The 27,759-nt window shown below is 48.9% G+C and overlaps 9 protein-coding genes across 9 annotated transcripts; 3 read left to right on the top strand and 6 right to left on the bottom strand.

Moving 5' to 3' along the window:
- Positions 1-191: 191 nt before the first annotated feature.
- Positions 192-1,597, bottom strand: BDV27DRAFT_163974 (uncharacterized protein; the record flags this gene model as incomplete). Its single annotated transcript, XM_032073624.1, has 4 exons — positions 192-660; positions 719-994; positions 1,050-1,447; positions 1,520-1,597. 4 exons carry the CDS (start codon positions 1,595-1,597, stop codon positions 192-194), a joined length of 1,221 nt encoding a protein of 406 aa, XP_031921106.1.
- A 557-nt stretch (positions 1,598-2,154) lies between these two features.
- BDV27DRAFT_138340 (uncharacterized protein) lies at positions 2,155-3,348 on the top strand. Its single transcript, XM_032069216.1, has 3 exons — positions 2,155-2,295; positions 2,364-2,576; positions 2,671-3,348. The coding sequence occupies exons 1-3, from the start codon at positions 2,283-2,285 to the stop codon at positions 3,237-3,239; spliced, it is 795 nt and encodes a 264-aa protein (XP_031921105.1). The 5' UTR covers positions 2,155-2,282; the 3' UTR covers positions 3,240-3,348.
- A 352-nt stretch (positions 3,349-3,700) lies between these two features.
- On the top strand, positions 3,701-9,842 carry BDV27DRAFT_169851 (putative NF-X1 finger and helicase domain protein; the record flags this gene model as incomplete). Its single annotated transcript, XM_032075139.1, has 7 exons — positions 3,701-6,989; positions 7,020-7,039; positions 7,070-7,543; positions 7,574-7,758; positions 7,789-7,805; positions 7,839-7,935; positions 7,969-9,842. The coding sequence occupies exons 1-7, from the start codon at positions 4,062-4,064 to the stop codon at positions 9,840-9,842; spliced, it is 5,595 nt and encodes a 1,864-aa protein (XP_031921104.1). The 5' UTR covers positions 3,701-4,061.
- A 371-nt stretch (positions 9,843-10,213) lies between these two features.
- Positions 10,214-13,494, bottom strand: BDV27DRAFT_163970 (uncharacterized protein; the record flags this gene model as incomplete). The annotated part of the gene is made up of 3 exons (XM_032073623.1): positions 10,214-11,620; positions 12,957-13,075; positions 13,197-13,494. The coding sequence occupies 3 exons, from the start codon at positions 13,492-13,494 to the stop codon at positions 10,214-10,216; spliced, it is 1,824 nt and encodes a 607-aa protein (XP_031921103.1).
- A 625-nt stretch (positions 13,495-14,119) lies between these two features.
- On the bottom strand, positions 14,120-15,956 carry BDV27DRAFT_138335 (EF-hand domain-containing protein). Its single transcript, XM_032069215.1, has 4 exons — positions 15,667-15,956; positions 15,338-15,423; positions 14,976-15,271; positions 14,120-14,918 (listed from the first exon to the last, which is right to left on the bottom strand). Exons 1-4 carry the CDS (start codon positions 15,675-15,677, stop codon positions 14,739-14,741), a joined length of 573 nt encoding a protein of 190 aa, XP_031921102.1. The 5' UTR covers positions 15,678-15,956; the 3' UTR covers positions 14,120-14,738.
- A 156-nt stretch (positions 15,957-16,112) lies between these two features.
- On the bottom strand, positions 16,113-18,878 carry BDV27DRAFT_138333 (transmembrane 9 family protein). Its single transcript, XM_032069214.1, has 5 exons — positions 18,761-18,878; positions 17,555-18,673; positions 17,163-17,500; positions 16,660-17,095; positions 16,113-16,600 (listed from the first exon to the last, which is right to left on the bottom strand). The coding sequence occupies exons 2-5, from the start codon at positions 18,660-18,662 to the stop codon at positions 16,533-16,535; spliced, it is 1,950 nt and encodes a 649-aa protein (XP_031921101.1). The 5' UTR covers positions 18,663-18,673; positions 18,761-18,878; the 3' UTR covers positions 16,113-16,532.
- Positions 18,879-19,076: 198 nt separating this feature from the next.
- lcp5 (small subunit rRNA maturation protein LCP5) lies at positions 19,077-20,332 on the top strand. The gene has a single exon (XM_032069213.1). It carries the CDS (start codon positions 19,298-19,300, stop codon positions 20,225-20,227), a length of 930 nt encoding a protein of 309 aa, XP_031921100.1. The 5' UTR covers positions 19,077-19,297; the 3' UTR covers positions 20,228-20,332.
- Positions 20,333-20,622: 290 nt separating this feature from the next.
- BDV27DRAFT_138331 (putative kinesin family protein (KinA)) lies at positions 20,623-24,170 on the bottom strand. The gene is made up of 5 exons (XM_032069212.1): positions 24,048-24,170; positions 23,938-23,975; positions 23,775-23,869; positions 21,278-23,694; positions 20,623-21,215 (listed from the first exon to the last, which is right to left on the bottom strand). The coding sequence occupies exons 1-5, from the start codon at positions 24,050-24,052 to the stop codon at positions 20,984-20,986; spliced, it is 2,787 nt and encodes a 928-aa protein (XP_031921099.1). The 5' UTR covers positions 24,053-24,170; the 3' UTR covers positions 20,623-20,983.
- A 478-nt stretch (positions 24,171-24,648) lies between these two features.
- On the bottom strand, positions 24,649-26,567 carry ubc2 (E2 ubiquitin-conjugating protein RAD6). The gene is made up of 5 exons (XM_032069211.1): positions 26,372-26,567; positions 25,828-26,277; positions 25,606-25,670; positions 25,309-25,533; positions 24,649-25,244 (listed from the first exon to the last, which is right to left on the bottom strand). The coding sequence occupies exons 2-5, from the start codon at positions 25,867-25,869 to the stop codon at positions 25,121-25,123; spliced, it is 456 nt and encodes a 151-aa protein (XP_031921098.1). The 5' UTR covers positions 25,870-26,277; positions 26,372-26,567; the 3' UTR covers positions 24,649-25,120.
- Between the last annotated feature and the right edge of the window lie 1,192 nt (positions 26,568-27,759).

Raw genomic sequence — 27,759 nt, 5'->3', positions numbered from 1 at the left:
GAAAAAAAAAAAAAAAAAAAAAACATAAAATTACCATCTGGATAGTTCAGAGTCGGTGTCTCGAAGGATCGACACAAGGAGTTGAACTCGCGTCCATAAAACGTGATGTCAGAGTCACTCATATTTTTGTTCAATCCATCCATTCTACAGCATATTAGCATGTGGGAATATCTTCTCAGAAAGTGAGAGACTTACTGATCTACAGACACAGGAATATAGCCAACCTTCTTCTGCGGCATGATATCCGGTACCAGCTCTTTCGGGGCCTGGGATACGATAAGATCCACATGCTTGAGACGTTCCCGCAGGAAGTCCCACAAACGTGTCGAAAAGTCACTCGCATCCTGCAACGCGCTCCGTTGGACTTGAAGTCGATTTTCAAAAATAACTGGTCGTCCCGGATCGACCTGTTTCGACAATAATGCTGCGGGAGTAAGGGGCACGTCGTCGATGACTACAATGTCTGCACCGCCCTTGGAACGAGCCTGCAAAGGATCATCTTCACAGAGCCAGTATCGTCGGGCGTTTTCATAGACCCATTGCAGAATACACATTTCCTCTTCGATGGTGATGGAATCATCCCTTCCACCCAATCCTTCTAGGGTATCTTGCATCTTCCGAATAATGCTATTCATCCCTGGACGTGGCTTCGGGACATACCTAAGACCACAGGGTTTAAGCCGCTACCACATTTGCAGAATCTAGAAGGCCTCCTCACCATTGAACATTGACCCCCAGATAATGTAAGAGCCTCACCAGTGAGTGCCTCGTATGGATATCCGGTCTCCCATGCGAGGACAAGCTAAAGAACGCAATTTTCACATTCCGTCGCTTGAGTTCGTCTGCATAATGTTGAGCAATGGACCATGTCCGAGCATTCACCGTCTCCTGGTAGTCTTCCAAATCGGCCAACCGCACTCGAAAATTCCGGTCAACGCCTACCAAGCTCCCGAGACCAATCTCCCCCTGCAGGACATGGCCCACGCCGAAAGACCTGTGATTGATCAGGTGTGTGTACCCTTGAATCTAGACCTATCACGTATACATACCGCATACACTTTCTGACCATGGAGTCCGCCTGTTCATCCAGCTCCTTGGTGTTCCATGATGAGAATGTCGCCAATTCGCCTTGGTCGGCATCCGCCCTTGCACGTTCTTTGTGTTCCAGAACTAGAGGTAGAATATCCAGTTCCCGCCAGAGCTGAGGACCGAAAGATGGGTACTTGTCGGCCAGGGACAGTGGCATGGCCAGACCTACGATCTTTTCCATGTGCTTCTCACTGTACGTCCGCAATTCGGAGACGATCCGATTGCAAACCGTAAGAGAGGACTCAGCAGGCACATCAAACATGACATAGTCGAATAGGTATGCCGAATTCCGAAAGGCGATGGCGGCCCTACTATCTCCGTAGTCGCGTTGCGAAATGGAGATGCCGGCGTAGATTGTCTGTTTTATGGAGTTATTAAAAATATCTACAAGAAACAAACGCATAATATTGTAAGGAAACTCTCTCCGTACAGTCAACGACCGACCGGTCCAAGATATCGCTTCAATGATATCTTTCCCCCGTGTCCTCCGTTGCTGCAGCTTGGACATATTGATAAATTCAGTTGGAGTTCAAAGCTTTCCGTATTAAGGCTCCCAGCTTGATCCCTTTACAACAGTCTGGAATATGTTGTAGGAGAACATTGTAAAGAAGGGCTGATATGTCGAGATACAACGGGAGTCCGTTGTGTTTCAGAATTCAGGTTCAGGACATATCTGATGGTGTGCAGCAAAGTTAGGGATCCAATCCACGACCTATCGACAACTTCCCTCATCCTGACATCTGGACCGTGTCCGCATAAAATCTAATTTTTGCCGTTCGAATCTAGATGGAGTTAAAAATGGAATGATCAAATCAGTGACCTTCCTCACACTACAATTTTCCGAACTTTATCGTCACACCACCCTCACGTATTTCTGCCGAGTTATATGTCACAATTACACTGCTTCATAAACTCACGATATCTAATTATATGTCTATTGAACACATGAAGTCCTTTTCCACCCGAATTACCGCATATCGACTTCACAGCGATGGATATATCATGTGACAACACCCAAACAGGAAATCGCAGTCAATTGACTTTCACATGCAATGACATCATCATCGGGTCCCGGTTTTGATATCGAAAAGAAGAAAAAAAAAAAAAGCCCATATAAAGACATCAATCTTCATTTGCTCTCGATCTCACATCAATCCCTCAGAATCTTTCAAATAAATACCAGAAAACACAAGATGGAAGATCCAGGTACATATCAAACCGCCTTCCCAAACCTCTTCAGTAACAGTTTAAAAGCCTAACATCCAAAACCACAGTCTCCGAGATCCCCACGGTGATCCAGCACCTCACGCAATCACCTCCGGCGCAACAAGCCCAAACCATCGAGAAATACTTCACCCCAGATGCCTCCTTCGTCCACCCTTTCTGCCGAATCCAGCATTTCCGAGGCAGCCGCTGGGTGGTGCAAAAGATCTACCAGTGGTATAAAGTGATGTCGCCGCGCATTGAGATGAAGATTCATTCTATTGGTTCGTTATTCTTTTTCTCTCGTCATATCAATCCGCTATATATTTCTCTATAGTAGAATATATATGATTGGTGATTGATGCTAATGGGATACAGCATATGATTCCGACAACAAAAAGCTCTACGTGACCATGTCCCAGGTCTTCACGATCTGGATTGTTCCATTTCATGTTGCGCCTGTGACGCTGACGACTGTGTTATCGTTGACTACTAATCCGAATGGTTACTTATCTTCTTCCCAATCTACAACGGCGTCCTCTGAAAAATCACACGAACCAAAAGAAGAAGAAGGAGGAGGAGGAGGAGTAAGCTACGCCGACGTCGTGGCCAACGGCAACCCAGATCACAAAACGCCCCTAACCGCTCACACCAACGGCCACCACAAACTCTACTACATCACCAAACAAGAGGATCTCTATCAAACCTCGGAATTTATCAAGTTTGTCCTCCCGCATATCGGGCACTGGATTGTATTGGCCATACATGCGTTCGCGACGGTGTTCTGTGTGCTGGGGGTTTTTCTGTGGTGGCCCTTTGTGTGGATGGAGGAGAAAGGGTGGATCCCTGGAATGGTTTTGAAGGGTGGAAATATTGCTTATGATATTGGGTGGAAGAAAAGAGCGATCGGGTCTGGGTCTGGGTCTGGGTCTGGGTCGTCTTCTTAGGTTGTTTGACAAGGAGGGGTGGGGGCTTGTGTATTTGGGGCTTAGGCTTGGGATGTCTATGTATATAACTACATCATCTAACTGTATATTGATAGATTGAACGGTGTTCATTGGAAAGAACAGTTGCACAGGCGCCAGCCTCCCCCTACTAGTACTAGTAGTATCGCTGCCTGCGACAGGACCACGTCAACTACCGCTGGCTGATGAATTCACCGGCAAGGCTGAAGCTGCACCTCCAATTGAAAAAAAAAAAAAAAACAAAAAACAAAAAAAGAGGAAACAAAAGAGATACTGCAACCGACAGCCAATCAATATTCTCAAGTGGGATTCACTGACTCAGGACCATAAACTCCCCGCTGATGCAAAGTGATGTGGCAGGTCTTTCAGCTCGAGTGGGGAGACTCGACTCGATTCACCACGGCTGAGTGAATCGCTGATTGCAATCATTGGGTCATACCGAGAGAAAAGGCTGACGGCGTGACGCCACAATGGCATATTCACACATCTCAAGTACATCAGTGAATATATACTGGGTCTACCATGGCTTTCAATCATTTTCGATCAGAATAAAGAGATATTCGTGGGTGGTTGATGTGTCTCCTCCATATACATTCTGCGACCGTGGTCGACAAGCCAGACATAGCATATAGCTCTCATTTTCCAACATACTCTGGGGTCCCCTCACCGTCTACACTTGCGTCCAAGGAAAAGCGTTCATCTCATGCGGACTAGGATACGTCCGACCGTCCCTCAAAGTATACTAGACTCCGCTGTGAGATCAGCAGAATGGGATCCGCAAAGTAACCATACCCATACGAAAATATGTCAGACACGACGCTAATAGACTGCGCCAGGATATGCTTTGACTTCGCCCGAACTGGGTCCTGCAAGTTCAAGAATTGTCGATATTCCCACGAGGCCGGCCCGTCAAAGCCTGCAGCCAAAGGAAACAACTCGAGATCGAGCGCGCGAAGGCAGCAACCAAGTCATAGAACCAACGACATCAACGGCCTTGCCGCCTGGAAACGAAAAGCCCCTAAGAGCCGACTAGCTATCCCGCCTCTGGGTGCAGAACTGGGCCAGTTCTTCGCAACGGCCAGAAGGCTGATCGAAGTGGACGACGACAGTACGGCTCAAGAAGTGATCCAATGCCTCTCCCACGAGGGGGGTCTGCAACGAATCCAGGAACTCATTCAGCGTGACTATTGTCTGATGCCAAATGTCACCAAACGAGATGTATTTCAAAAGCAGTTCCTCCCCTTTCTCGAGAGTATCACTCACCACAAAGTTCTCGCGTCATTAGTGATGGAGGAGTTTGTGGTGAAAATCTACAACTGCATCTACGGACCAGCCGGGCATCGTGCAGAGCCATTTCTGAATTTTCTGGCCGATGTTGTACAGCTGGACGTTGAACTTCACTCAGATGCAACCTCGACTTACCTAGAACTAGCGCTTCTGGTGTTCTGTAAGATTATCGAGCTGAACTCGACTGCGTTCATCCAGGAGTCGTTGAAGCCAGTAGCGAGGCGCCTTTACGACCTCTTCATGATCCTTCACGCCTTGGAGGCTGCTGGGTCACTAGACCGACCGCGGCATCACCTGGAAGTATTACAACGCCAGCTGGAGATTGGATCCGCCCTACCCCCTTTGCTGGGCAACTCAATACCTCGACAAGCCCATAAATCTCCTGTAGCCTTTGTCACTCTGAAAGACCCGCCTGGTGGTCGCCACGACAACGATCATGCGGACATTTGCAGAATCAAAATCATGCCTACTTTTCAGGAAATAATGAGTCCGCGTTCAGAATATCTCCCCGGAAAAGACCCGCAACAGTGGCATATCGGCGGTCTCGGCGGGCTCTTGGACCGAAATTTTCGGCTCCTGAGGGAAGACACCATCGGTCAGCTTCGAGACGTTATTCATGCTGAACTGAGGCCCAGCCGTTTAAGAGATGTGCAGAAGAGTCAAGTTAGGACCAATGTCTATCAGGACGTCCAGGTACGGGGGCTGGATTTCGATCGTTTGACGGGATTTCAGTTTGTTGTCCAGTTTGCACAGCCGTTGAATGTCAGGTCCATGTCGGAGGCTCACCGTAGAGAATGGTGGGAGCTATCAAAAAGACTACAATCCAGTGCCCTCGTTTGCCTCACGGATCTCCGAGGATTCGCCATCTTTTGCACCGTCGCCGGGCCAGAGCGTCCCAGAATGGATGTGAGGCAAAAACCGCGGCAGAGGAAGGTCTCCTCGCTGTTTAAGGAGGCGAGAGGTGCATCTGTGACCATGGAGTTGGTGGAACCGACTGAGGAGAATCGGCAGTATATCCTAGATTGTTACCGACCGCGCAACGGCGGACGCGCACTCTCGTTGATCGAGTTTCCTGGGATTCTATTGCCATCGTTCCAACCAACCTTAAAGGCACTTCAGTCAATGAAGAAAGCTGCAGACCTTCCGATGTCCGAATTCCTCGCCCCAGACGAGATGCTTACCGGCCTAGTAGACATGCCACCTCCCAAGTATGCGGCGGTGCCAGGGTTTAGTTTCAACCTATGTTGTCTCATGGACGACCGGTCGGACCTCCTAGTGAGCCCGTCGCAACCCCTTGACATGGAGAAGCTCCAAAAGAAGTCTACCCTTGATGATGCACAAGCACAGGCTCTTGTCCATACCCTTCAGCGAAAGATAGGACTGATCCAAGGCCCACCAGGAACGGGCAAAAGCTATACTGGTGTCGCTCTGATCAATGTCCTGCTCGCTAACAAGGCGAAAGTAAAGCCACAACTTGGCCCTATCATATGTGTCTGCTACACGAATCACGCTCTCGATCAGCTTCTAGAAGACCTACTGGACAATGAAATCACGACCCAAATCATCCGTATCGGCTCGCAGTCCAAGTCAGAAAAACTACAGCCACTCAATCTCAGAACCGTAGTTCGACAGATTGACAAAACAAGGCTGGAAAAGGAAGAACAGTGGAAACTGCAAGTGAACTTCGATGATTACGAAAACAGTTTCGATGCACTTAAACTGGATGCAATAGGCACCGATCGAAGCTTGGAGTTCCATCTGAAGCGAAACCATCCTCGCCAATTTAGTCAACTGTTCGGCAAGGACGAGCATGATTTTCAGAAGGCTTCTGGTCGACGCCGTCAACATCTTCTACAGACGTGGCTTAGATCTGGTCCAGCAACTAAGGGCCAGCCGCGTGCGGTGGACGTCCTTCATCAGGTCCATTTGGACAACATGACCTCTAAGGAACGCAGAATATTACACAACCATTGGATCAGAGAGAGTAGACAAGATCTTCATACTCAAGCTCACTCAATCTTGGCGTCGCACCAGGAAAACAAAGCGTCCTATGATAGGATCCGAGACGAACTAGATCTGCGATGCCTGCGTAATGCCGATGTAATAGGAGTAACGACGACTGGCTTAGCCCGCAATCTGAACATGCTGCGCAGACTGCAATCAAAAGTGATCATTTGCGAGGAGGCGGGCGAGGTCCTAGAAGCTCATCTCCTCTCTTCACTTTTACCATCGGCCGAGCAGGTCATCCTGATCGGAGATCATCAGCAGCTTCGGCCTCAGATCCAGAACTACGGGCTTTCTCGAGAGAGCAGAACAGGACAACAATACTCCTTGGATCGCTCCCTGTTCGAACGCCTTGTTGAACCGGATGATGACGTTGGCATAAGGCTCCCATTTTCTACACTGGAAACACAACGACGAATGCATCCCTCAATCGCACAACTGGTCCGAGACACATTGTACCCTAACTTACAGGATGCACCTTCAGTTAGTCAGTATCCTGAGGTTGCAGGTATGAGGAAAAGGCTTTTCTGGCTTGACCATCGCCGGCCTGAAGGCAACCCTTCGATCCAGGATGCCATGGCAACATCTCACTGGAATGATCACGAAATTGAAATGACATCGACCTTGGTAAACCATCTGCTCCGCCAAGGAACATACCAAGCAGGTGACATAGCTGTTCTGACTCCATATCTTGGCCAACTTCACCGAATGAGGCGTAAACTAAGCCAAGCATTCACAATCACCCTTGGAGAAAGAGACCAGGACGACCTTGACAAGGCAGGCTTCACAGAAGATGAAAGACCGACGCCGCCGAGCGCAGTGTCTAGATCTACCCTCCTACAGGCACTGAGAGTCGCGACTATTGACAACTTCCAGGGTGAGGAGGCAAAGGTGGTGGTGATCTCTCTGGTGAGAAGCAACGGTCAAAATCGATGTGGCTTCCTCCGCACACCAAACCGCATCAATGTTTTGCTTTCGCGCGCACAGCATGGAATGTATATCATCGGTAACTCGGACACCTCAAGGGGTGTAAACATGTGGCATAAGGTTCTTAGCATCTTGGAAGAACATGATAACTTTGGCACAGGCTTAGAGCTCAAATGCCCCCGCCACCCTTCTACTCCTATCACTGTATCACAGCCGGACGACTTCGTGCAATTTTCGCCTGAAGGAGGTTGCAGTCTGCGATGCGGCAAGCGTTTACAGTGTGGTCACCCGTGCAAGCAGAAATGCCACTCAGAGATACTCCACCAGACGGTCTATTGCCCAGAGCCATGCCCGCGTCCACAGAAAGGATGTTCCCACCCTTGTCCCAAAGTTTGTGGCGACGCGTGTCCGAAGAGATGCGGCATCATGGTATTTGATGCAGACCGGGTCCTCCCTTGTGGTCACTCAATGGCCAGTCTTCCTTGTTGGCAAGCACAAGATCTCAGTCTCGTTAAATGTCCAATATTTGTCAAAAAGCACGTCCCTTACTGCAACCATGAAATAACAATCGCCTGTCACATCGATGTGAGCAAGCCCGAGTACAAATGCACGCGCCAATGTCATGCTGCTTTACCCTGCGGCCATAACTGTAAGCGTCAATGCAGTCAATGTATGATTCAGACAAACGAGAAAATCAAGGCAGATCATGGGCCATGCAAGCAAAGGTGTGACCGTCTCTATTCCACATGTGCCCATACCTGCGCAGGAGAATGCCACGGGGGGGATCCGTGTCCGCCATGCACAGCGCCCTGTGATGTCCAGTGTGGTCACTCCAGATGTTCTCAAAAATGTTCCGAGCCATGTGCCCCTTGTGCAGTATCAAAATGCCTGTCTGCGTGTCCACATAGCGCGTATTCCATGCCTTGCGCCGCTCCGTGTGATTACATTCCATGCTCTCGACGATGCGAGAAAGTTCTACCATGCGGCCACCAATGCCCATCTTTATGTGGTGAACCTTGTCCAGCGGAAAAATTCTGTCAAACATGTGCGACCGACGCCATTAAGGATATATCTGTGGACTTCATCTTGGGTCAGACGTACAAAGAGATTGACCTAGACGAAAATCCTTGCATATTTCCCCCATGTGGACATTTTCTAACTGTGGAAAACATGGACGCTCAAATGGACCTTGGGAAACACTATGTGGTTGATGAAATGGGAAAGCCGATCTCCATCTCCAAATCATCCGAGCCGTTCTCCATCTCGGACGTTCGGAACTGTGCCACCTGTCGAGGTTCGTTAAGAAGTATATCCCGATATGGGAGGCTGGTGAGGCGTGCCTTGCTGGACGAAGCGACGAAGAAATTCATTCTGTACGTAAATCAGCAGTACGTACAGATGACTCAGAAACTTGCCCAATTTATAGCTCAGCTGCCAGAGCACGAAGGGACGGCGGTAGCAAAAGCATTCCAAAATGAACTTGCTCTCAAGGTTCAAGGGCCACCTGACCACCAAATCCAATTGATGCACCAGCAGCTCAGGAAGTATGATACGACAAGGTGGAAAGATTTAATCCTCCTGCGGCATCAAATTACAGAATACTACAACAAAGTCAAGGTGGAGGAGCAGCCATTCAACCAAGTACGCAACATGGTGGAAGATGCCCGTCGTCGCAAACGAAAAACCGGGCAATTTGAATTCGACGAGAGTGTGCTTCAGACGAAAGGATGCGTTCAAGCAGCTTCTCTGTTGCTTCGCCTCGACACGGCATTGATTGGGGACTTCCTCTCTTTGTATAAACAAACCCCTAGCAAGTCCAACAAATGTGTTCTACAGCTTGACCTCCAGGCAAACCGAAAGGAAGGTGAAAGGCTGACAGCCATGGCTGTCAACTCACAGCGCGTATTGCACCAGGTCGAGGGCTATCTTTTCCGCGCTCAGCTGTGTGCCCTAGAGCGCCAGAGCAGCGGTCAGCCAACTCGGGCAGAAGACCTTCTAGAAGAGGGTAATGAGTGCATTGAACGAGCCCAAAAGCTGTGTACGGCGCACCCTGGGCAGGTGCGTGGACTTGCTGACGAAATTGAGGGCACTTCGAAGATGCTCCGCGGCGGTACGTTTTACACACCCGTGACCAGTGAAGAAAGAATGGCTGTTGTCGCTGCTATGGCGCGGGAATTTAGAGGAACCGGACATTGGTATCGTTGCGAGAATAACCATCCTTTCACTATCGGAGACTGCGGTGGTGCTATGGAAATCTCCACCTGTCCCGAATGTGGTGCACGTGTAGGTGGTCAACACCATCGGACCCTAGCTGGAGTGACCCGTGCCGATGAATTGGAAGTGAACTTGGCCCGGTTAATGATTTGACACTATGCAATCTGAGAGTCCCAGTGGAGATCAGTGTTTGATGATGACTTTGTTTCCAACAAAGTGAGGTAGAAGCAAAAGACCATTGGGCAACCTCCCATCGAAAGGATTGATTCTTCACATCTTGTGGGGTTGAACGAGTTTGAAGAATGACACACTAAACAGTGTAGTCACGGAAATAGACGCTTCATGAGCAGGATCCGCAAGGGGTGTTTCCCAAAGTAGTGACTGCCACAAAGCACAGTAATACATATCACCAATATTCACATTTCTATCTACTTGTAGGGGTATCAAGAAGAGACAACACCAGGTCCAGCTTCAAGCAACCAAACTCCAGACTCATAGAAACTCAACGCCATCAATTGTCAAGGTTATTCAAGCAAACTCACCCGTACTCCGTCCATACCCATCGTCCCTGCAATGTGATCCATCCAGTCTGTCGTAGGCGGCTTTCTGTAGGTGGGAGTGATCAAGGACTCTACTACTAGCTGCGGTGCATGTGGCGAGTCCGGAGGTGTTAAAGGGCGTATCAAAGAACCTTCGGAGCTGGCTGGGCTCGAACAACTATCCCCCGAAAGAAGTGGACATTCTAACTCGAGCGAGGTTCGCTGTGTCGGATCTATGGCAAGGACCAGCTGGTTGAGGATCAAGAGGCCCGAGCCAACACCACTCGCGAAAAGTGCCGAGTAGCCGTCGAGAAAGAAATGTGGAGACGGGCCGATGAAGCTCTGTCGAGCATCTTGACCAGTACGACGCATTGACACCGAGATACCAAACTCCGTGTTAATCCCTCGAAGCGCCGCGCGGGCAGCCTGAACGCTACGCAAGACGTCCGGCTGACGCCTAGCCCTCTCCTCCAATGAAAGGGAGAGCAACTTGCGCACTTGCTTTACATGCCCGGGTATCTTCAGGACCTCGAGAAAGCCACGCTCCACAACATCCGTATACAAGGATGAATCGGGCAGCTTGGCATTGTTCGCGGCAATTTCTTCATTGAGGGCCTGCCACTCAGGCTCCTGCAGAAAGCATTCTTCCCCAGATACCAGGGCCGCTGTGACTAAGAAGCCTCGATAAGCGACATACATGGCACAACCGAACCCATGAAGATGAGCCGACGGACCCCGGAGCTTCATCAGTGTTCGGATCCCTGACGCATGTTTGAGCCACGAGTCTGCATCTGTACAGTGGTGCTTCTCATAAACCGCGAGGGTAATAGCTGTCGCCAAGGCCTCGTCTGATTTGGCCGTAGAGACGTCGGACAACAACCCGCCAAGGCACCGCAAGGACTGAATATACATCACCCGAGCTTCTTTCAGAAGTCGCTGGTCATTGTGCACAGCACCTGCATAGGAGGTAGTGCAAGCGCGGAGAGCCCAATCGAAACATGAATTAGTCCCTCTCCGATTTTCGACATATTCCACCCAATTTACCGGCACTTGGGTCTCGGTGCATTTGAAATAACAGGGAAAAGCTGATAGGACGAAGTTGGTGAATACTTGGGTCTGCAGGGATGAGGCGGCGGTAACGGACAGCGAATGCGACACCGTTTCGTTGATCGGAAAGGCAACCGGCAGATACTGGATATTGGACCGGGTCGACCTCAAGGGAAGATCACCTTCACGATCCAAGACCGATGAGAGGCGCGAGGGCTGCGACGACGTCGACCGATATTTCTGTCGCAAGGCCGGGCCTTGGTCGCGGAATTCGATCGCTCTGATTTGGCGCAAACAGGGTGTGTTGAGGCTTTTACATCGTGCGCAAGGGTTCCTGCCATCGCACTGTAGTGGGGGGTTAGCGTTATCATAGGCAGGATCAAGGAATCAGGCATCATTGGCTGGTATCCAGAAATAAATCAATGAATTGACGCCGGGCTCCACTTCTCTGCAAGGGCCATAATCTAGATCGAGATGAGAGATCGGGATCTCGGCATCTGTGTTGGTTTTGAGGGGCAGTGGGATAGTGCCACTGGGGGGCGATTTAGAAGAGAATGCGGTCACAGCACAACATTCAGAGGAAATTTGATTGGTGCGGGAAAAGCATGTTCATTATACATCACACTTAGGCAACAGTGAATGCTCAGGGGGTGGGAAACAAGCATTGGTAGGAACAGGCTACACGGACCTTAAGGTGGGCGTCAATGCAGCCACGACAACCGCGTGGCACTCGAACCATTGGCGCAGGAATGAAGCAGGGCGCCTTCGTTCTCGTATCCGGTCCCGTTCGGCATGGAGCAAAGCGTTAGTCTCAAACGACTGACGCAGTAGTTTCTTTCAGAATGGAGTCATCGGCTGGCGGTTTAGGGGAAATTGCCGGGGAACAAAAGAGAGTAATAATGTGAAAGGGTGGAGTTGACACAGTGGGCCGGGAAAGAGCCACCACCCTGACCACCACTACCACTACTAGGGCGTGGAACCTCCCATCGGTGTTCCATCATTCAACGGGAACATACAAAACCAATGGAGTACACTAATAAATTAAGCCCAATATAGTATTCTTCAGGACCACAACACCTTCCACACCTTTTTCCAATACTTCATAGTTCATGAGAAACTTAGTCATATCCATCACTGACCCTTTTTGTTTCCCTTTTTTCATCGCATTGGTTCATGGGAACTCAGGCCTCAACAGTAAAATACTAATAGCGTGCGAATCGAAAGGAGATTACCTTATTGTTCCAGTTGCCTTTCAGTCCTGCTCAATACGTTAAGCGCCTGGTCTACAGTGATGCGAAGGGAACACCTGGTAGGAATCGCGTCAATCCTTGAATAACCTGAAGGAGGGGGGCGAGTTATGAATTTCGCACTTCTGCGAATTTTCGCTCTAGCTTGGACAGCTTGCAATCTTCCAAACAGCATTAGAAACACCGTCCATAAGGTGTGCCGGCTTAACTCGCCTTTTCCCATCTTTAGATTATGGTTAGATCTCATCTGCATTGGTTTCCACGTTGGCTGCCACTCGGCTGGTAGACTCTCCACAAAGCCAATCATTTAGAAGACTAAAACTTCATCCTCTCCAAGATACCAGAATGGATATGTCGTGAATCCGAACGAATAAATCTATATCTTATATTTAACCAGAGGTTGTTGTTGTAAACTATTAGAGGAATACACTTACCATGCACCCTGCGCGCCACAAATCGACGTGATAATCAAAACTGCCTGGCAAAGGTGCGTCATCAACACGGACCAGCGGCTCGATTTCTAGGGTCCCAAGAACTTCAAAAAGTTCGTTTTCTGATTAATGGGATAGATTAGTGCAGCTAAATGCCATGTTTCCACCGCTTATATTTAATACTATGTAAGAGACACTTTCCCCAACTCCCGGGAATACAGTTGGAAGAGAGAGCTTTCTTACCACCGTGACACATGCCGACACTGTGTATAAACTCGAGAGCTTTCAGAAGCTGTCTAGACATCCGAAGTACAGTTTCTGGGCAGATTTTATCAAGGCTCTCGCGGTAATCCGCGAGGACTCTATCAACATAACGGTCAAGCAACTCAAATACAAGGCATTGGTGAACTCCGTTAGGGCCTTCGTGAGTGAAAGAATCAAGTAGCTGAACAATATAGTTTGAAGCAAGTCTCCCTCGAGAATGCCTTTCCAAAACTTTCAAGTTTTCCAATTCTCGTGAATCCCGGGCATTTGCTGTCATGATTTTTAACAAAACCCATCGGTTTCGGCTGGCATACAGTTAGCCACGGTAAGGCAAAATGCTCGATCAGTTGATCGACTAACTCTCTATCACCCGCAAGCCAAATGGTAGAAAAGCCGCCCCAAGCTAACCTATGGTATACTTTGTAGCGGCCATTCTTAAATGTATCTCTGAGGGTGATCGGGTGATATCCCCCCGGTCGGTATTTTGACAATGATTCTTGTGTATAGAGGAGGTTATTTTGGCATAATAAAGACATAGTTTAACCGGGTTAGCGTGCAGATGTATGTATATACATGGCTTGAAGTTGTATGTACACACCTAGGCAGGGAGTGGTCCCTGAGCAAAAAGCAGCGACATATCGGGCCGAATCCGGAAAGAGTAGTACCCAATAGTACTAGACTGCTAACTACTACCTAGTAAGAGCCCTGGCTAATTTCTTTAATTAACCAATGCGGTAGTACTACCTACTCAGGTAGTATTTCGTCTTAAGCTACCACATGTAACAAAGGACCACACAAGAGATTAGGTGTGGACATCTGAGGTATCCACCGTCCCGGAGGAGGAGTAGATGTATATATATATATATATATGTATATCTTTCTGTATGTATACCTAATCTCTGTATACCTTGGGTTCGGAACATCTCAACTCTAAAAACTACATTTGAAGGCTCAGTCATGCAAATGCCCGCCAACATTCGAACATGTCAACATAATCGTCAATCCATCCCCTCGCCATATCAGGAGAAGCATACACTCAATCAACCATCTCGAGCTTTCTTTTCTGCAAACTGAAAGGAAATAAATTTGTCAATCAAAGCCATAGAGGTCAACGAGACAAACCTTTTCCTATGATTTTTCCATGATAAATGCTCCCGGAAGATAAGGCTAGAATATAGCACATTCAATCGAGACTGGGGGAAAGTGTACAGGAGAAGCGGTCCGACCGTAGTACCACCGATACGGGGCACCAGGTAGACAAGTACAGGGACAGGCAGTAATGGGAATCCTAGACGCAAAACGACCAAAAAGATAATAATAAACACAAGACAGAAATGGTTATGTTAAGATAAGAAAAGGAGAAAAGAAAAAACCAAGACTTCCGACCACGCCGGATTCGCCGAAAAGAAAAAGGAAAAAAGAAAAAAAAAAGAAAAGAAAAAAAGAAAAAAAGAAAAAGAAAGAAAGAAAGACGTTTATAGGTCATGGGAGAGGAAACATACAAATGCGACCACCACCCACTCATACCAGTCCATCGTACAGAGACAGGGCGCTCACGATCGTCTCATCGCGCTTGCTACCCTCTTTGAACTCCTCCATGTCAAGGCTGCCATTCTCATCTTTGTCCATCATCCGGAAAATCTTGCGAACTCGTTTCTCCGGTGTGTCCTCATCTTCGGGGAGTTTCACCATCGAGCCCACCTATTCATCCGTCAGCGCTCGGTCACAGAATCCTTCCAATGCTAGCGGTTGACATACCATCTTATAAATCGCCTCCACGATAGCGAGCATCTCGTCGTACGTGATCTTACCATCGCCATCGATGTCATACAGCTGAAACGCCCAATCCAACTTATCCTCCATTTTGCCCCGCGATGTGACCGACAATGCACAAATAAACTCCTTGAAATCGATCATCCCGCTATTATCCGAATCGAAGACACGAAATACGTAGTTGGCGAATGATGATGGATCGCCAAAAGGGAAGAATTGTCGGTAGATCTTTTGGAATTCTTCCTTGGTCAAGGTTCCCGAGGGGCAGTCCTTCAAAAACCCTATACCGGAAAGCCTCGGTCAGCCCAAATACCTTTTGACATGTAGGGAAACACGTGTCGGCGCACCTTTATACCATTGCTGCAGTTCCTTTTTGTCGAAATGGGTAGCTTTCTGGAGCTCATCGAGCTGGGAGGGGGAAAGCTTCGACTGACTGACCGGTTATTGGTGTTAGCGCACACGGACTAACCAGTGAGGGAAATCACGACATCGCAGGAAAAAAACGGAAGAAAAGCTGAACAAGCAGAATGTGACGACAAGCGAGACAATTTGATCGCCAAGGCTGATGCTCTCAGCAAGGAAAAGACAGGGACTGCGCATGGGATCCCGCTTTGAATGTTCATATTGTTTTCATGGCTGTGAAGAGTACACAAAACGGAGAAGCACGCGCACTTACGATTTACCCATGATCACAACACGCGCCTCAAGACTGCTCCAGATTTATTGTAAAATATCACCTATAAGATTTTGTGGAGATCTTAATCTCACAGGCGGTTCCGATCTATTATGCGCTGAGGAGGGGAGTGCAAGATGCAGCTGCGGAAGATCGCGGGGTAAACGAGGTTTGGATTGATAAGATCGTGCGCCCCGTGGCCGGAGGGATCGTTTCACTGTATTAAAGACCGGATGAAAGCACGAGGCAAACCAGACCCGTGTAGAATTCAACCACGAAAGATTTGATGTAGAGCAGGGAAACGGGGAACAATTGGGATTTCCGATCAGCGGGATTTGGAAATGGGAAAATAGAAACCGGGGGGAGAGAAGAGTGATTAGTGGCGTTAAACACCGGGGGAGCCGCCGGTCCAGACCTTTGACCGCCAAGGGGAGAAGACGCAAGAGAGCTGACGCACTAGGGATCCACGCAGTAGTTTGCTAAGTTACTATATGCCACCCCAGGAAATCTCTACTTGTTACTGTGTTTAATGACTTCGTTCGTATATCATACAATACGTCTCGGTTGACCTTGTCCGTGCACATGAATTTATCAAATCCCACCCGCTCCACTAGCGCCAAACAATCTTCCAAACACGGAAACAGCATTCCCGTATACACTATGTACAGGTCGCGGACAATGCATCGGATGGAGTTAGTAAATGAAATACGAATGCGCGCAAGCTATACAGGGGATATTCGGAACAAGACTGCGGGGGAAAAAGAAAAGGAAAAAAGGGCCTCCATCATTTTGTACGGCGCGGAGGTAAAGAGGTGAGGCTGCCAAGCGTGGTGCCCGGTCAATTGAGGAAATACAGCGTCAAGAACGTTTCAGTCAACCTTAATAGAGCCATAGATGCGCTGTACGAATGCCCAACTTGCGAAAAATCCGATCGAGCCTGTAGATGAATTAGTTAGCGGCGATGGAACTAACATGGAAAGATAGCACAGGACTTACCAGTCAAGATGAAAACAACGAACCCAATCAGTGCGGAGTATCCGACATAGAGCACCGCACCCGTAAAACCGCCAAAGCTCACTCGGGTTGCCCAGAAAAGCAGCGCGTTGAGGAAGACATAGCCACCAGTCATACCGGCGCCAGCGAAAGCCCTCCACTGCCATCGGTAATTCTCTGCGCACAACAGGAAGTATACCAAGAGCACCGTTGTAGCCGCAGTTGTGAGGATCATCAGCCCGTAGCATAGGAACAGGAAACCAAACATGTAGTAGATCTTGTTGGTCCAGAGCGACGTCATAATAAAGTATAGCTCCACAAAGATCGCCCCGAAGGGAAGAATACCTGTCAGCAGCAACGAAGGGATGGTCCGAAGACTGCCAGTCATGGGAGGGACCTGGCGGGGAATCTGATTGGTCTTCGTGGGTCCTTCCACAGCCTAGGGAAAGGGTCAGCATACGTCCCAGTCGAGAATATCATAAGCATCACAAGCAAAGCAAACGTACACGCTGCTTGAATCCGAGCCAGCTACCCGCAACACTTAACGGCACGCTAATAACGAACCAAATCGCAACGAGAGCTAGCATAGTGCCGAAGGGCACAGCCCCACTGGAACCTTTTGCCCATACAAACAGGTTGAGCAAGAAGAAGGTGCTAAAAATAAAACCGGGAACTAGAACAGGAGTCATGACGATATTGCGCTTCCAAGCTTCTCCGCCGAACGATTTGTATACCCGAGCGGACACATAGCCACCGATAAACCCGAAAAGTGTATAAATGAGAAGGGTGGCTGTGGCTAAGAAACCACGATTGGCTGGGGATAGAAGACCAAAGAGAGCGACAACTAAGCCAGCCGATTAGTATGAAGAGATTGGCCATCACCACCAGATAAACTTACGAACTGTCGCGCCCGTCATCATGAAAAGCTGTGCGCCATTTCCAACAAGGACACTCAGCAGCAGGGGAGATTTCGGGCATCGGAAAACATCGCCATGTACTAACTTCCAGCCAGAATCCTCCTGGATACCATCTTCCACAGCGGCCGACGTTCCATCCAAATCCTCTAGGTTGATCATATCCAGCCGATTATACCGGGCGATATCCTTCCGGAGAGCCCTAATCAAAATCATGCTCACCATGCCGACCAGGAAAACCACAAAGACTGCGGAGTTGATCAGAGAGAACCAGTGGATTTTCGGATCGTAGACATGCAGATACTTATCCCAGCGGGTAGCCCAGGGCGTAGATGATTCACGCCAGTACACGCTGTACGTCCAAGTGACGCCAGTTTCACTATCCTCATCCAGAATAACCGGAACATCGCTGGATCCACAGTCCACAGTCCCGTCTCCCTGAACCTTGGAATTCCCGCGGGAGTCGGGCTGGACGAGCACGCCGACAACCCGATACTTGTCCTTGGCTCCGTACCCTACTGCGTGATACTCAATAAAGATATCAAAATGGTTGTTCAAGACCGCCTGTCCATTGTCGTTCAATGATCCCAGCGCAAAGCCCGGGTTGTAAAATTTAGCCTCCGTGACGGATTCCACGTTGATCTGGGCGCCGGGGAGTCCATCCACGAGCCAATTGAAGTTGTATCCTTGCACAATCCTCCGATTGGTAAATTTGGCGCTACGGGAATCGAACTTGGCCTCCTCCTTGCAGACAGCTTTGCACGTTTCGTTCTTGCCCATAAAGAGCTCGAAGGGCGACGATTGAATCCGATCGCCGAACAAAATGCTCCCTAGCGACTCACGTATATACTTAGGTCCATTTTCAGGGGCGCAGAAATGAAAAGCGGGGTGATAGTAGTCGTAGGAAAACACGGAATGGAGTTGCTCGTCCTGTTGCGCAAGCCCCGGGGTGAGATGGTTGACATATAGCGGCACTGATTGTCCTTCATCGTACGAGGTGGGTGCTACACCCGGTAAGTAGAAGGCCGTTGTGAGAGAGGGAGCCGCGAGAAGAAGAGAATATATGGAAAGCGTTCGTTTGCTGAACGCCATTGTGGGCGTGTCTGTACAATAACAAAGCGTAAAGATTAGCTCGTCCGTCGCCGCTCTGGGATACTATGTTGTTCTAGAAATGCATTTGAGTGACATACAAGTCTACAGTTGCCACTCCAGGAGATATCTTTCAGTGGCTCATTGGGCGGGTACCGCGATGGTTCAAGGGTAAACCGCTACCTCGGAGCAGGTCAAGCGTTGAGCTAAACGGAGATTAGACCTTTCGGGCGGAAATGATGGAGCAAAACGGCTTCGACGGTTTCGATGAGGCCAGCTATCGGTCTTGGCACACGTGATGGGTCCCTCGAGGCGGCTATCGGCACGTGTTGATAAGAAATCCAAAAATTTCCCTTGCAAATCTTCAGTTTACAGATCGCAAGTGGAAACGAAACAGTGCCACTCATCACATCACAATGGCGACCGCTACGCAACAGCCGGAGAATTCCGGTTTGCAAAATATTTCTACTCTATTGGAAACTATTACTGGCTGTCTGACCACTGCCGGATCATCCCTCCCCAAGGAAAAGCGAGACGCACCCTCCGAGGTGTCGATCGAGCCTCCGCAAGATGGTATATCACTACTAGACACCAAGAGCGACTTACTTCTCTCCTATACACACAATCTTGTTTTTCTGATGTTATTTCAATTGCGCGGACTATCAAAGGATCGTGATGGCGAAACTGAAACAAATCAGTCCCTGCGTGAGGAGACCGTCAAAAAGCTCGCAGAATTACGGGTTTACCTGGACCGCGGTGTGAGGCCTTTAGAGGGACGACTTAAGTATCAAATAGACAAAGTGATTAAGGCCGCCGAGAATGTGGAGAGAACCGAACGCACAGCCGCGAAGACCAAGGCAACCGAAGCAGAGTATTCTGGCAGCGACGATGGATCGGAGAAGGACTCGAGCGATGGTGAAGGTGATAGCGCTGAAGGAAGTGATGAAGACCAGGAAGATATCGATGAGATGGCATACCGACCCAACGTCTCGGCCTTTGCGAAGAAAGTGGAACCGGAAGCGCGGGCGGAGAGGTCTACCACGAAGGCCCCCAGCGACGGCATCTATCGCCCACCGAAGATCATGCCGACAGCACTTCCCACCACAGAAACCAGAGAACGCCGGGAACGTGGTCCGCGCCGGTCAACCGTTATCGATGAGTTCGTCAATGCCGAGATGTCTTCCGCACCAATGGCGGAGCCTAGTATTGGTAGTACGATCGTTCACGGTGGCAGACACACCAAGTCCAAGAAGGAAAGAGAACACGAGGTGGAACGAACAACCTATGAAGAAACCAACTTCATCCGATTGGCAAAGGAGAGCAAAAAAGACCGAGCCAAACGAGGTGGCCAGGCCGCCAAGAACACTTATGGAGGTGAAGAATGGAGAGGCCTTACTGAAGGCGCGGACCGCATTTCAAGGCTTACACGCAGGGCTAAGGGAAGTGGTGGCGCGCTGGATAGGAGTCGGAAACGCAAGCACGGCGAGGAGGGGCCGCGCGGTGATGGTGCAGCCGTGGGTCAAATCTTTGAGAAGCGGCGGAAGAAGATCGAGGGCTGGAAACGGTAGTTGCATTTATTTTCCTCGTGCCTTGAGAATACCGCATCTGTAACTATTTATTCTGATACCATTGGAGAAGCTTCAACAATTTATGTCTGTACGGCGGGGGCGAGTGTTTCATCAAGTAGCCATGCACATTCCATTGCAGATTGGATGGGGCCGTGGTGTATGCCATTTAACAGAAGGCATCTCTCGTATCACAAAGAGCCTTCAAGGAGTGGAGTCAGTGCTGGCCAGATATGCTTGCTTGATAGGTAAGGTAGCAGTGACAGCATATAGTGAAACTAATCTGGACATATATCAATAACCCGGTACAAAGCAGACCCTGTAGGGATGTTTTAAGTCGCTGACTGCAGGCTAGCAATCAAGCTGCACAAGTGTATATAGCATATATGGCCAGTCTCTTGCAGTAGAAGATCGTTTTGTATTGTATAACCTATTCCACCGTCCTTCACAGCTACTCTGCCGTAATGCGTTCTATCATCATGTACAAGGGTATCGGCGAGACCCAGAGGCCTCTGGTGACACAGGCTGGGTGCTCATTCTAATGTACCAAGGGCTCAAACGGGGAAGACGAAGAGACAAGAGGACAAAAAAGAAACGAGAAAAAGGAAATCATAAGACAGAAGGGAGCTTCATTCACACAACATGCTCGGCATATGTCGCACGAAAAGACATCAAAATGTAGGATATCGGCGTGTCAAGAATGTTCTTCAAATATCTTCGGCGAAAGGATAAAATAAACAACAAAAGAGAAATCGTGGATCATCGTCTATCAAAGAACCAGCTGGTGCGCTTTCCCGTCTCCTGGGACTGGACTCCGGCAACCGGAGCACTGCTCTCGGATCCTCCGCCGCCGCCGCCACGGAGCGGCTTCGCAATTCTCGAGCCGCCAAAGCTAAAACTGCCGCCGCTATCCATACTCGGAAGACCCCTGGTAGAGCCCTGCTTCGCAGCCTCGAGTCTCTCTTTGACAGCAGTGAGTTGAGCTTCAAAACTGTGGGGAATACTGTGGTTAGTCACGGTGGCATCCAGAAAGCAAATGTGATAAGTCCATACCGATGATTGGCCTGGGTGAGTTTCTCCTGGCTCTCCTGGAGCAGGCTCTCCAAGCTTGCGATGCGCTCGTTTCGGGCGATCAGTTTCCTCTCTGCAATAGCAACCTCCTTCTTCAAGCTGCTGTTCTGTTCTACCAGCTGCCGCTGTACGTGGGTCAATTGCTCAAGATTGCGCTCCAAGAATGCCATCTTCTTTTGCTGAGCGCGGTTGTTCGAAGAGCGCAACACGTTGTTGTATTGCTCGCGGGCGTCGTCCAGAGAAATCTCCAGTTCCACGACACGCTCACAGCGATTTTGCAGATCGCGCATGAGAGATTTCTTCATGGCATCAAATTCAGCAATCTGCTGCTGCAGGTTCTTGCCTGCGGCCCCGTTCGTCGACACGCGAGTTTGCGAGTCGGCAAGCGACTGACGCAGCTTGCTGAGTTCTTCATCCTTCCGCGTAATCTCCTTGCGAAGTTCCGAGGCTGCCTGCATTTCGGCATCTTTCCGGGTGATATAGACCTTTTCTAATCTCTCCCGAATCTCCTCGACATCCTCCTCTCCCAGGTTGCGTTCCAGAAGCTTCTCATAGTCCCGCTCGAGGTCAGCCAGCTTCTGCTCAACTTCGATCCTACGGCTGTCCTGCAGCTCACTCAGCTCGCCCCGATCATTCATGGTCAACTCGGCCTGCCGGATAAGACCTTGGGTCTCCGACAAACTCGTGCGAAGCTCCAGGAGGTCGTCCGGCGCAATGGTCTCGCCCGCTTCGCTAACCTGGTGTAATGCATCAACACGGTTGATGAGATCCTGAAGTTTGCGCTCGTTATCGGAGAATACATTGCCTCCGAGGTCAAATCCGGCCATCATCTTCGCCATCTTCTCCGCCTTTTTCTTCTCCTTCTCGTCTAGTGCGGCACTGGTCTCCTTGGCCTTCATTCGCACGTCGAGAAGTTGCTGCTTGACATCATCCAGTTCAGTCGTTAACTCCGAATTGGCCTCCCGAAGACCATCCATAGTGATTGCAGCCTCCTTGCTTTCATACGATACCTTCTCCAGCTGCATTCGGAGCTCGTTGACCTCGGTGTTCAACTTTTCGTTGTCCTTACCCGAGCGTGCTGAGTTCTCCTTCAATGCCCGGAGCTCTTCCCGTGCTTCACGCAGGCCCCTTTCGACATTGGCAATATGCGATTCCTTTTCAGCGATCTGATCCTGCAGCTCATTCTCGCGCCTGAGGAACTCCTCTCTCTCATCCTTCTCAAGTACAAGACTAGGGGTGCTCGAGCGATCGCCGACTCTCGAGTCGGGACGAGGAGTTTCCGATCGAGCCTCTTGAAGGCGAGATGGGGTGCTAGGGCGTGGTCGAGCTTCGGCCTTCGTCGCACTGACAACGTCATTCCTTCCTGGCGTCCATCGATCCTTAGGAACACTCTCGCCACTTCGCCATACATGGACCTCGGTCTCCAATGCCGATATGTAGCTCTCGAAGTTGGTCACCTGGCTCTGCGCTTTGCGTAGGAGCTGCTTCAGTTCGGCAGGGCTCAGTTCGGCATTAACCTTCGCCTTGTTCTTGATTGCCTTGGCTCGCACACCGAACCGCAAGGTCGAAATTGTTTCCGCATCGTTGTAGCTACTTGGAGAGCAGTTGATAATTAAGGTAGTTCTTGAGTTACCTCCCAAACTCTCCTGCAGGATTCGAGTGAGCTTCGAGTCACGATACGGAATATGGGTGGATTTGCCATCCGTCAGCGCGTTAATGACCATACCAAGAGCACTCAGACTCTTGTTGATTTTCTTCGCCTCTTCGAGTGTCTGACCACTGGCACCCGTCTTCCCAACTTTTTCGCTACCGGCCAAATCGACCAGGAAGAGTTGGCCACTCTTTGCAGAACCAGTCTCAAGATTCTTCTGCGTAACCGTAATGACGAAGATGGAATGGGAACGAGACGACTCCTGATTCATGTTGGTCGCAGCGACTGCTCGTGCCGTGCCACCACGGCGCATCACCTCGTACACTTCCTGCACACTAGAAACATAGACCTCCAGCAGACCCTTGACGTAAACACCTCTGGACTTTTCCTCGTGCACAGGAAGGTTATCGTTCTGTGGCACCAACAGATCGCGAATACGCTCCATATAAATTTCCATATAACTGACTCGCACCGTATACTCGATATTACTCGGACTAGTAAGGATGCTGGCGAAGATCTGTTCGACGATACGGGGAATGATACCTTTGCCGATGTCGTCGTCGATATCGGATCCCATCATCGTATATGACTTACCCGCACCAGTCTGACCATAGGCAAAAACCGTTCCGTTATAACCATTCAAGATATCGTCGACGGTGGGTCGGATAGAGAAATCGAAGATGTCCGTTTGCTTCGAGTCCATGGGGAAGACCCGGTCGAAGGTGAAGGAGCCGGTACCTTCTCTGGACTGTACATCGGTTAGGAATTTCAAAATTGACATCCAGAAGAAGGGTTCCAAAGGAGGGATTATCAGCCGGGGCCACGCACATTGATCTGACATGATTGCTCATTTTCGAAATCTACAATGGGTTCACCTCCGGAAGACAATTCAACTTTATTTTGCGGTCGGAACCTCGCAACCACTACGGAGAACTGGTCAGTAACACTACTCGCGAAACAGAAACATCAGTCTCCGGGAGGATATGCGCACCCTTGATAGAGGTGTTGGAGGAGTTAGGGCCAGATGACCTATCATGCCAGACATAAAAGTGTCAGTCTCCGCCGCTCTGGGCGTTGAAGCGGTGAATCAACAAAACTCACGCCATGTTCACTCTGACCCAGAAACCCGGCGACAGCTTCTAGGGGGGGGGACAGAATAAAACGAAAGAGACGAGAAAGAGAGCCCCACGAAGAGGGGGGAAGTATCGGAAATGTCGTTCAAATCAGTTGCACGAGAAGGTGGTGACTTCAGGTACGGTGGGCGATTTGTTGTTTGGGTCAGGGGTCCACGTGCACGACACCACTTGCGTGGGGAGTAATTTAGTGAGGGGACTCGTGATCTCTTCAAACCCCCCGGAGGCCAAAACAAAAAAAAAAAAAAGAAAAGAAAAGAAAAAGAAAAAAAAAAAGCAATCTCAGACAAGACCTGCCTCAGCCGGAAGGGCAATATACTACCACAGCGACAGGACTAGCTAGATCGACGTGAAAGAAACAAAGAGATGTGCGGTCTCGTTTCTTGTGTTTCATCAGAGGAGTAAAGTTGTAAAGGAAATCATAATAACACTAAATAATAATAATGCTTCGACACGAGCCGTTAGTCTCCTTCTTGGCATCGGCTGAAGACTATCTTGTCGGTCAACTTGTCCCGCATTTAATAAGAGTTAAATACCTTCGGCAAATGTCGATTTGCAGCAGTGGAATTAATGATAAGGTTTATTTAATTTTCACTAATGAAATGTGGGCAGCATTTAGAATGGTCCCATAAAAGACTCAGGAGGCGAAAGCAAACCACGCTATCGGTTAAGTCAAAGTGAAGCAGAGCGGGAAGGGAAAGACTAATAGACAGCAAGACAAAATTGAGGCAGAAAACATCATAAGCTAATGCATTATGCACCTCGCAACTGAAACATATGCGATTATCCACAAAAAGAGACCAAAGGGAGAATATGTACCAGGCGCCCAAACCCCGCGCTGTGCATGTCATCAAACGGCGTGTGAATCCTCCAAGGACAAGTCATGCCAACGGCGTGTCCGCCACCATTGACAGTATGCTGTCACCTTTTGACATGAGCAGACAATATTTGTTTCGTCATAAACGCCCACAGATAAATCATACCAAGAGAAGGGAATAGAAAACAATTAAGAGAAATAACCAATATCACATGTAGGGTCCCCTAGTCTTCCCAACTCTTCTCGACAGTCTCACGCACGCGCTTGACGTACTCCTTCCGGTTGTCTTTGTAGAGATTGGATGCCTCGACATTGGCAGGTGATGATGTGTTTGGGTCATTAAGCAGACTGCAGAAAAGCGGGAATCGATTAATACCAATCATTCACCATCACTAGTGGTCAGAGAACGTACCTTTGAATACTGGTGAGAATGGCCGCCACGTCATACGTTGGGCTCCAACGATTTTGCAAAATATCCAGGCACAGTTCGCCCGTGCCGTATACATTGGGATGAAACATCTGGCTGATGAATTTAACACCAGGGGGCTTGTTCGGGTACTGTTCTTCAAAGTGCATGACAAGCCGGAATGTGCCATCCTCAAAGGGCGTATCAGCAGGGCCGATAATAACGGCATTCCTAGTTAAAGAAACAGGATCAGCACATGAACCAGGGCAATAAATAACAATATTAATAACTCCGTGCACTTACCAGGTCATCACATTGTCAGCTACCGGGGAGGCCGAGACACCGGCAGGAGGGTCGGTTTGCATACGCTGTGCGCATGGAAGAGATTAGCTCACGAGATCAGGACGGGGTGGGAAAGGAACCGAGCCTCCTGGCCAAAACAATCATCATTCGAGTAGTACACATGAATTTATTGAGAAACAAAAACATAAACCACGAATTCTGAGCTCTACGAGAAATGCGTACCTTGAAGTCGCGCATGAGACGACGACGGGCAGAGGTCGACATTGCGGCGGGGTATGAGATCGGAGTATGGATGGGAGCGGGCAAGGGGGACTGCCAACACTGGGGTTAAATTGTGATACAGAAGACCAAGACAGTCTTCAGATCTTGAATCTCGGATACTTAACCGGACTCAAGTGTTGTTTTGAGAGAAGAAGGTCTGGATGTGGTTTGGGAAAAGAAGAAAGATGAGTAACAATGGGGGGAGGCGTGCAGATCCACTACAGACCGCTTGCTGTTTGGAGTGTTCCTACGATAAACGGCAAACCGCCACGGCTTCCATTCTACCCCTTTAACCATCCAAAAAAAGGTTCACTGGCTTTTTGCTTCTCCCTCTTTCCAGGCCCAGTATCATCCTCATCTTTCGATGGGGATTTTCTCATCCCGATTCCTCGGAATCCTCGCTCTACCAAGGTATGTACTAATATGTGCTGGGGAATCTTCTGTCCCGTGATCCGGTCCACTGGTCATTGAGAAGCTCCTACTGACTAAACCAAATGAGTCCTAGCCAAGTCAACTCGACATGGATTCTTCAACGCTAACGGCCGGAATTTACCCGTGTATATATCATCATGATCCTTCATGCTCTAAACCTCCAAACTAACGATACTTACCTTTTAACACTTATTATACGATTTATTACGAGAGTCTCTGTCTATCAACCGAAAATCTTAATTTAGCAAATCTATATTTGCTATGTCCTCCGTCAGATTGCTCAATGCTGACTGACATCGATGGCGTTTTGGCCAAATTTGACCCACCAACATAATAACTATTGTAGCTTTGACAATAGGGTAAAAAGAGAGAACAACTTGAATAATGGTTAAATTAAGCAGATGTTTATTCTTATAACATAGCATTCATTGCTGTAGTAAACTTAGTGGTAATTTATTCCTTAGCAAATAACTCCTTTGTATTTACGTACAGATGCAGTGTTCGAAATATATATTTGTCTCCGGCGTATCCATCATATAGCTTTTTGGAATCCATCAATGAACTAACACTAACTGTCAATAGAGAATTAGATGACATAGTTTGAGATATCAATTTACATAGTACGTAAATGCTAAAAAGCAATACATTGTAACCCACAGTGTTTGGATTTCTATTATTCTCTTGGTAAACACATTCGTCATCTACAGGAATGACGGGGATAAATCACATGATGTGGATTTAATTTTCTTCCCTTTTAATGCCCAGGAACTAGTACTAGTTGATATAGTAGTTACATGAGCATAAATGATTTGTCCGAAGCTACACACCCTATCGTGAACCCGGTATATGTAATCCCTCCGCAAGTCGAAGTGGTAGGTATTTATGCTCGTACGTACGTAGAAGTTGAAACCCCACCATCAAAACAACGCTACCACCGAACGTTTCCTGGGCTGAACATAGACTACTCAGAACGGTTCATAGATGAGGCGGAATTTCATACAAGGCGTCTAGAGCAGATGGGTTGGACAAAGGAATGACTTCGCGACTGACAGAAAGTCACTTAAGCCACTACTGCACTTTATAGGGGATAGTAACTGCGAAATTGTGGGACATTGAATGTGTGGTCCTTATCGGAGACTTAAAATCATGAATCCATGCTTGATACTCCGTACCAACTTAAGCACTGATATCCCAGCCATCAAGGAGGTTTCCTTATCGGGTAACGCGCATACCAGTCCTCAAAGACACATGACCTCATATCATGTGATGAGTCCCTGCTTCGAAACAGCCTCGGTCCAAGCGGATGAGCGGCGCGGTGGTTCCGCGCCCACGGTTGAAGCAGCAGTTACATCGGCTAGAGGCGGATTACTTTGCGGAGAAGCAAGTTGAAGGCACCTTGGAATTTGGACACCTATTTCTGAATCCGGAGGCAAGGTACTTATTATCTCTGTCTCCTCTTTC

The sequence above is a fragment of the Aspergillus caelatus genome (genome assembly GCF_009193585.1).
Source record: "Aspergillus caelatus strain CBS 763.97 unplaced genomic scaffold BDV27scaffold_374, whole genome shotgun sequence".
NCBI lineage: Eukaryota > Fungi > Ascomycota > Eurotiomycetes > Eurotiales > Aspergillaceae > Aspergillus > Aspergillus caelatus.
The sequence above is the reverse complement of the archived record's forward strand: the minus strand, read 5'-3'. Positions and strand labels throughout refer to the sequence as shown.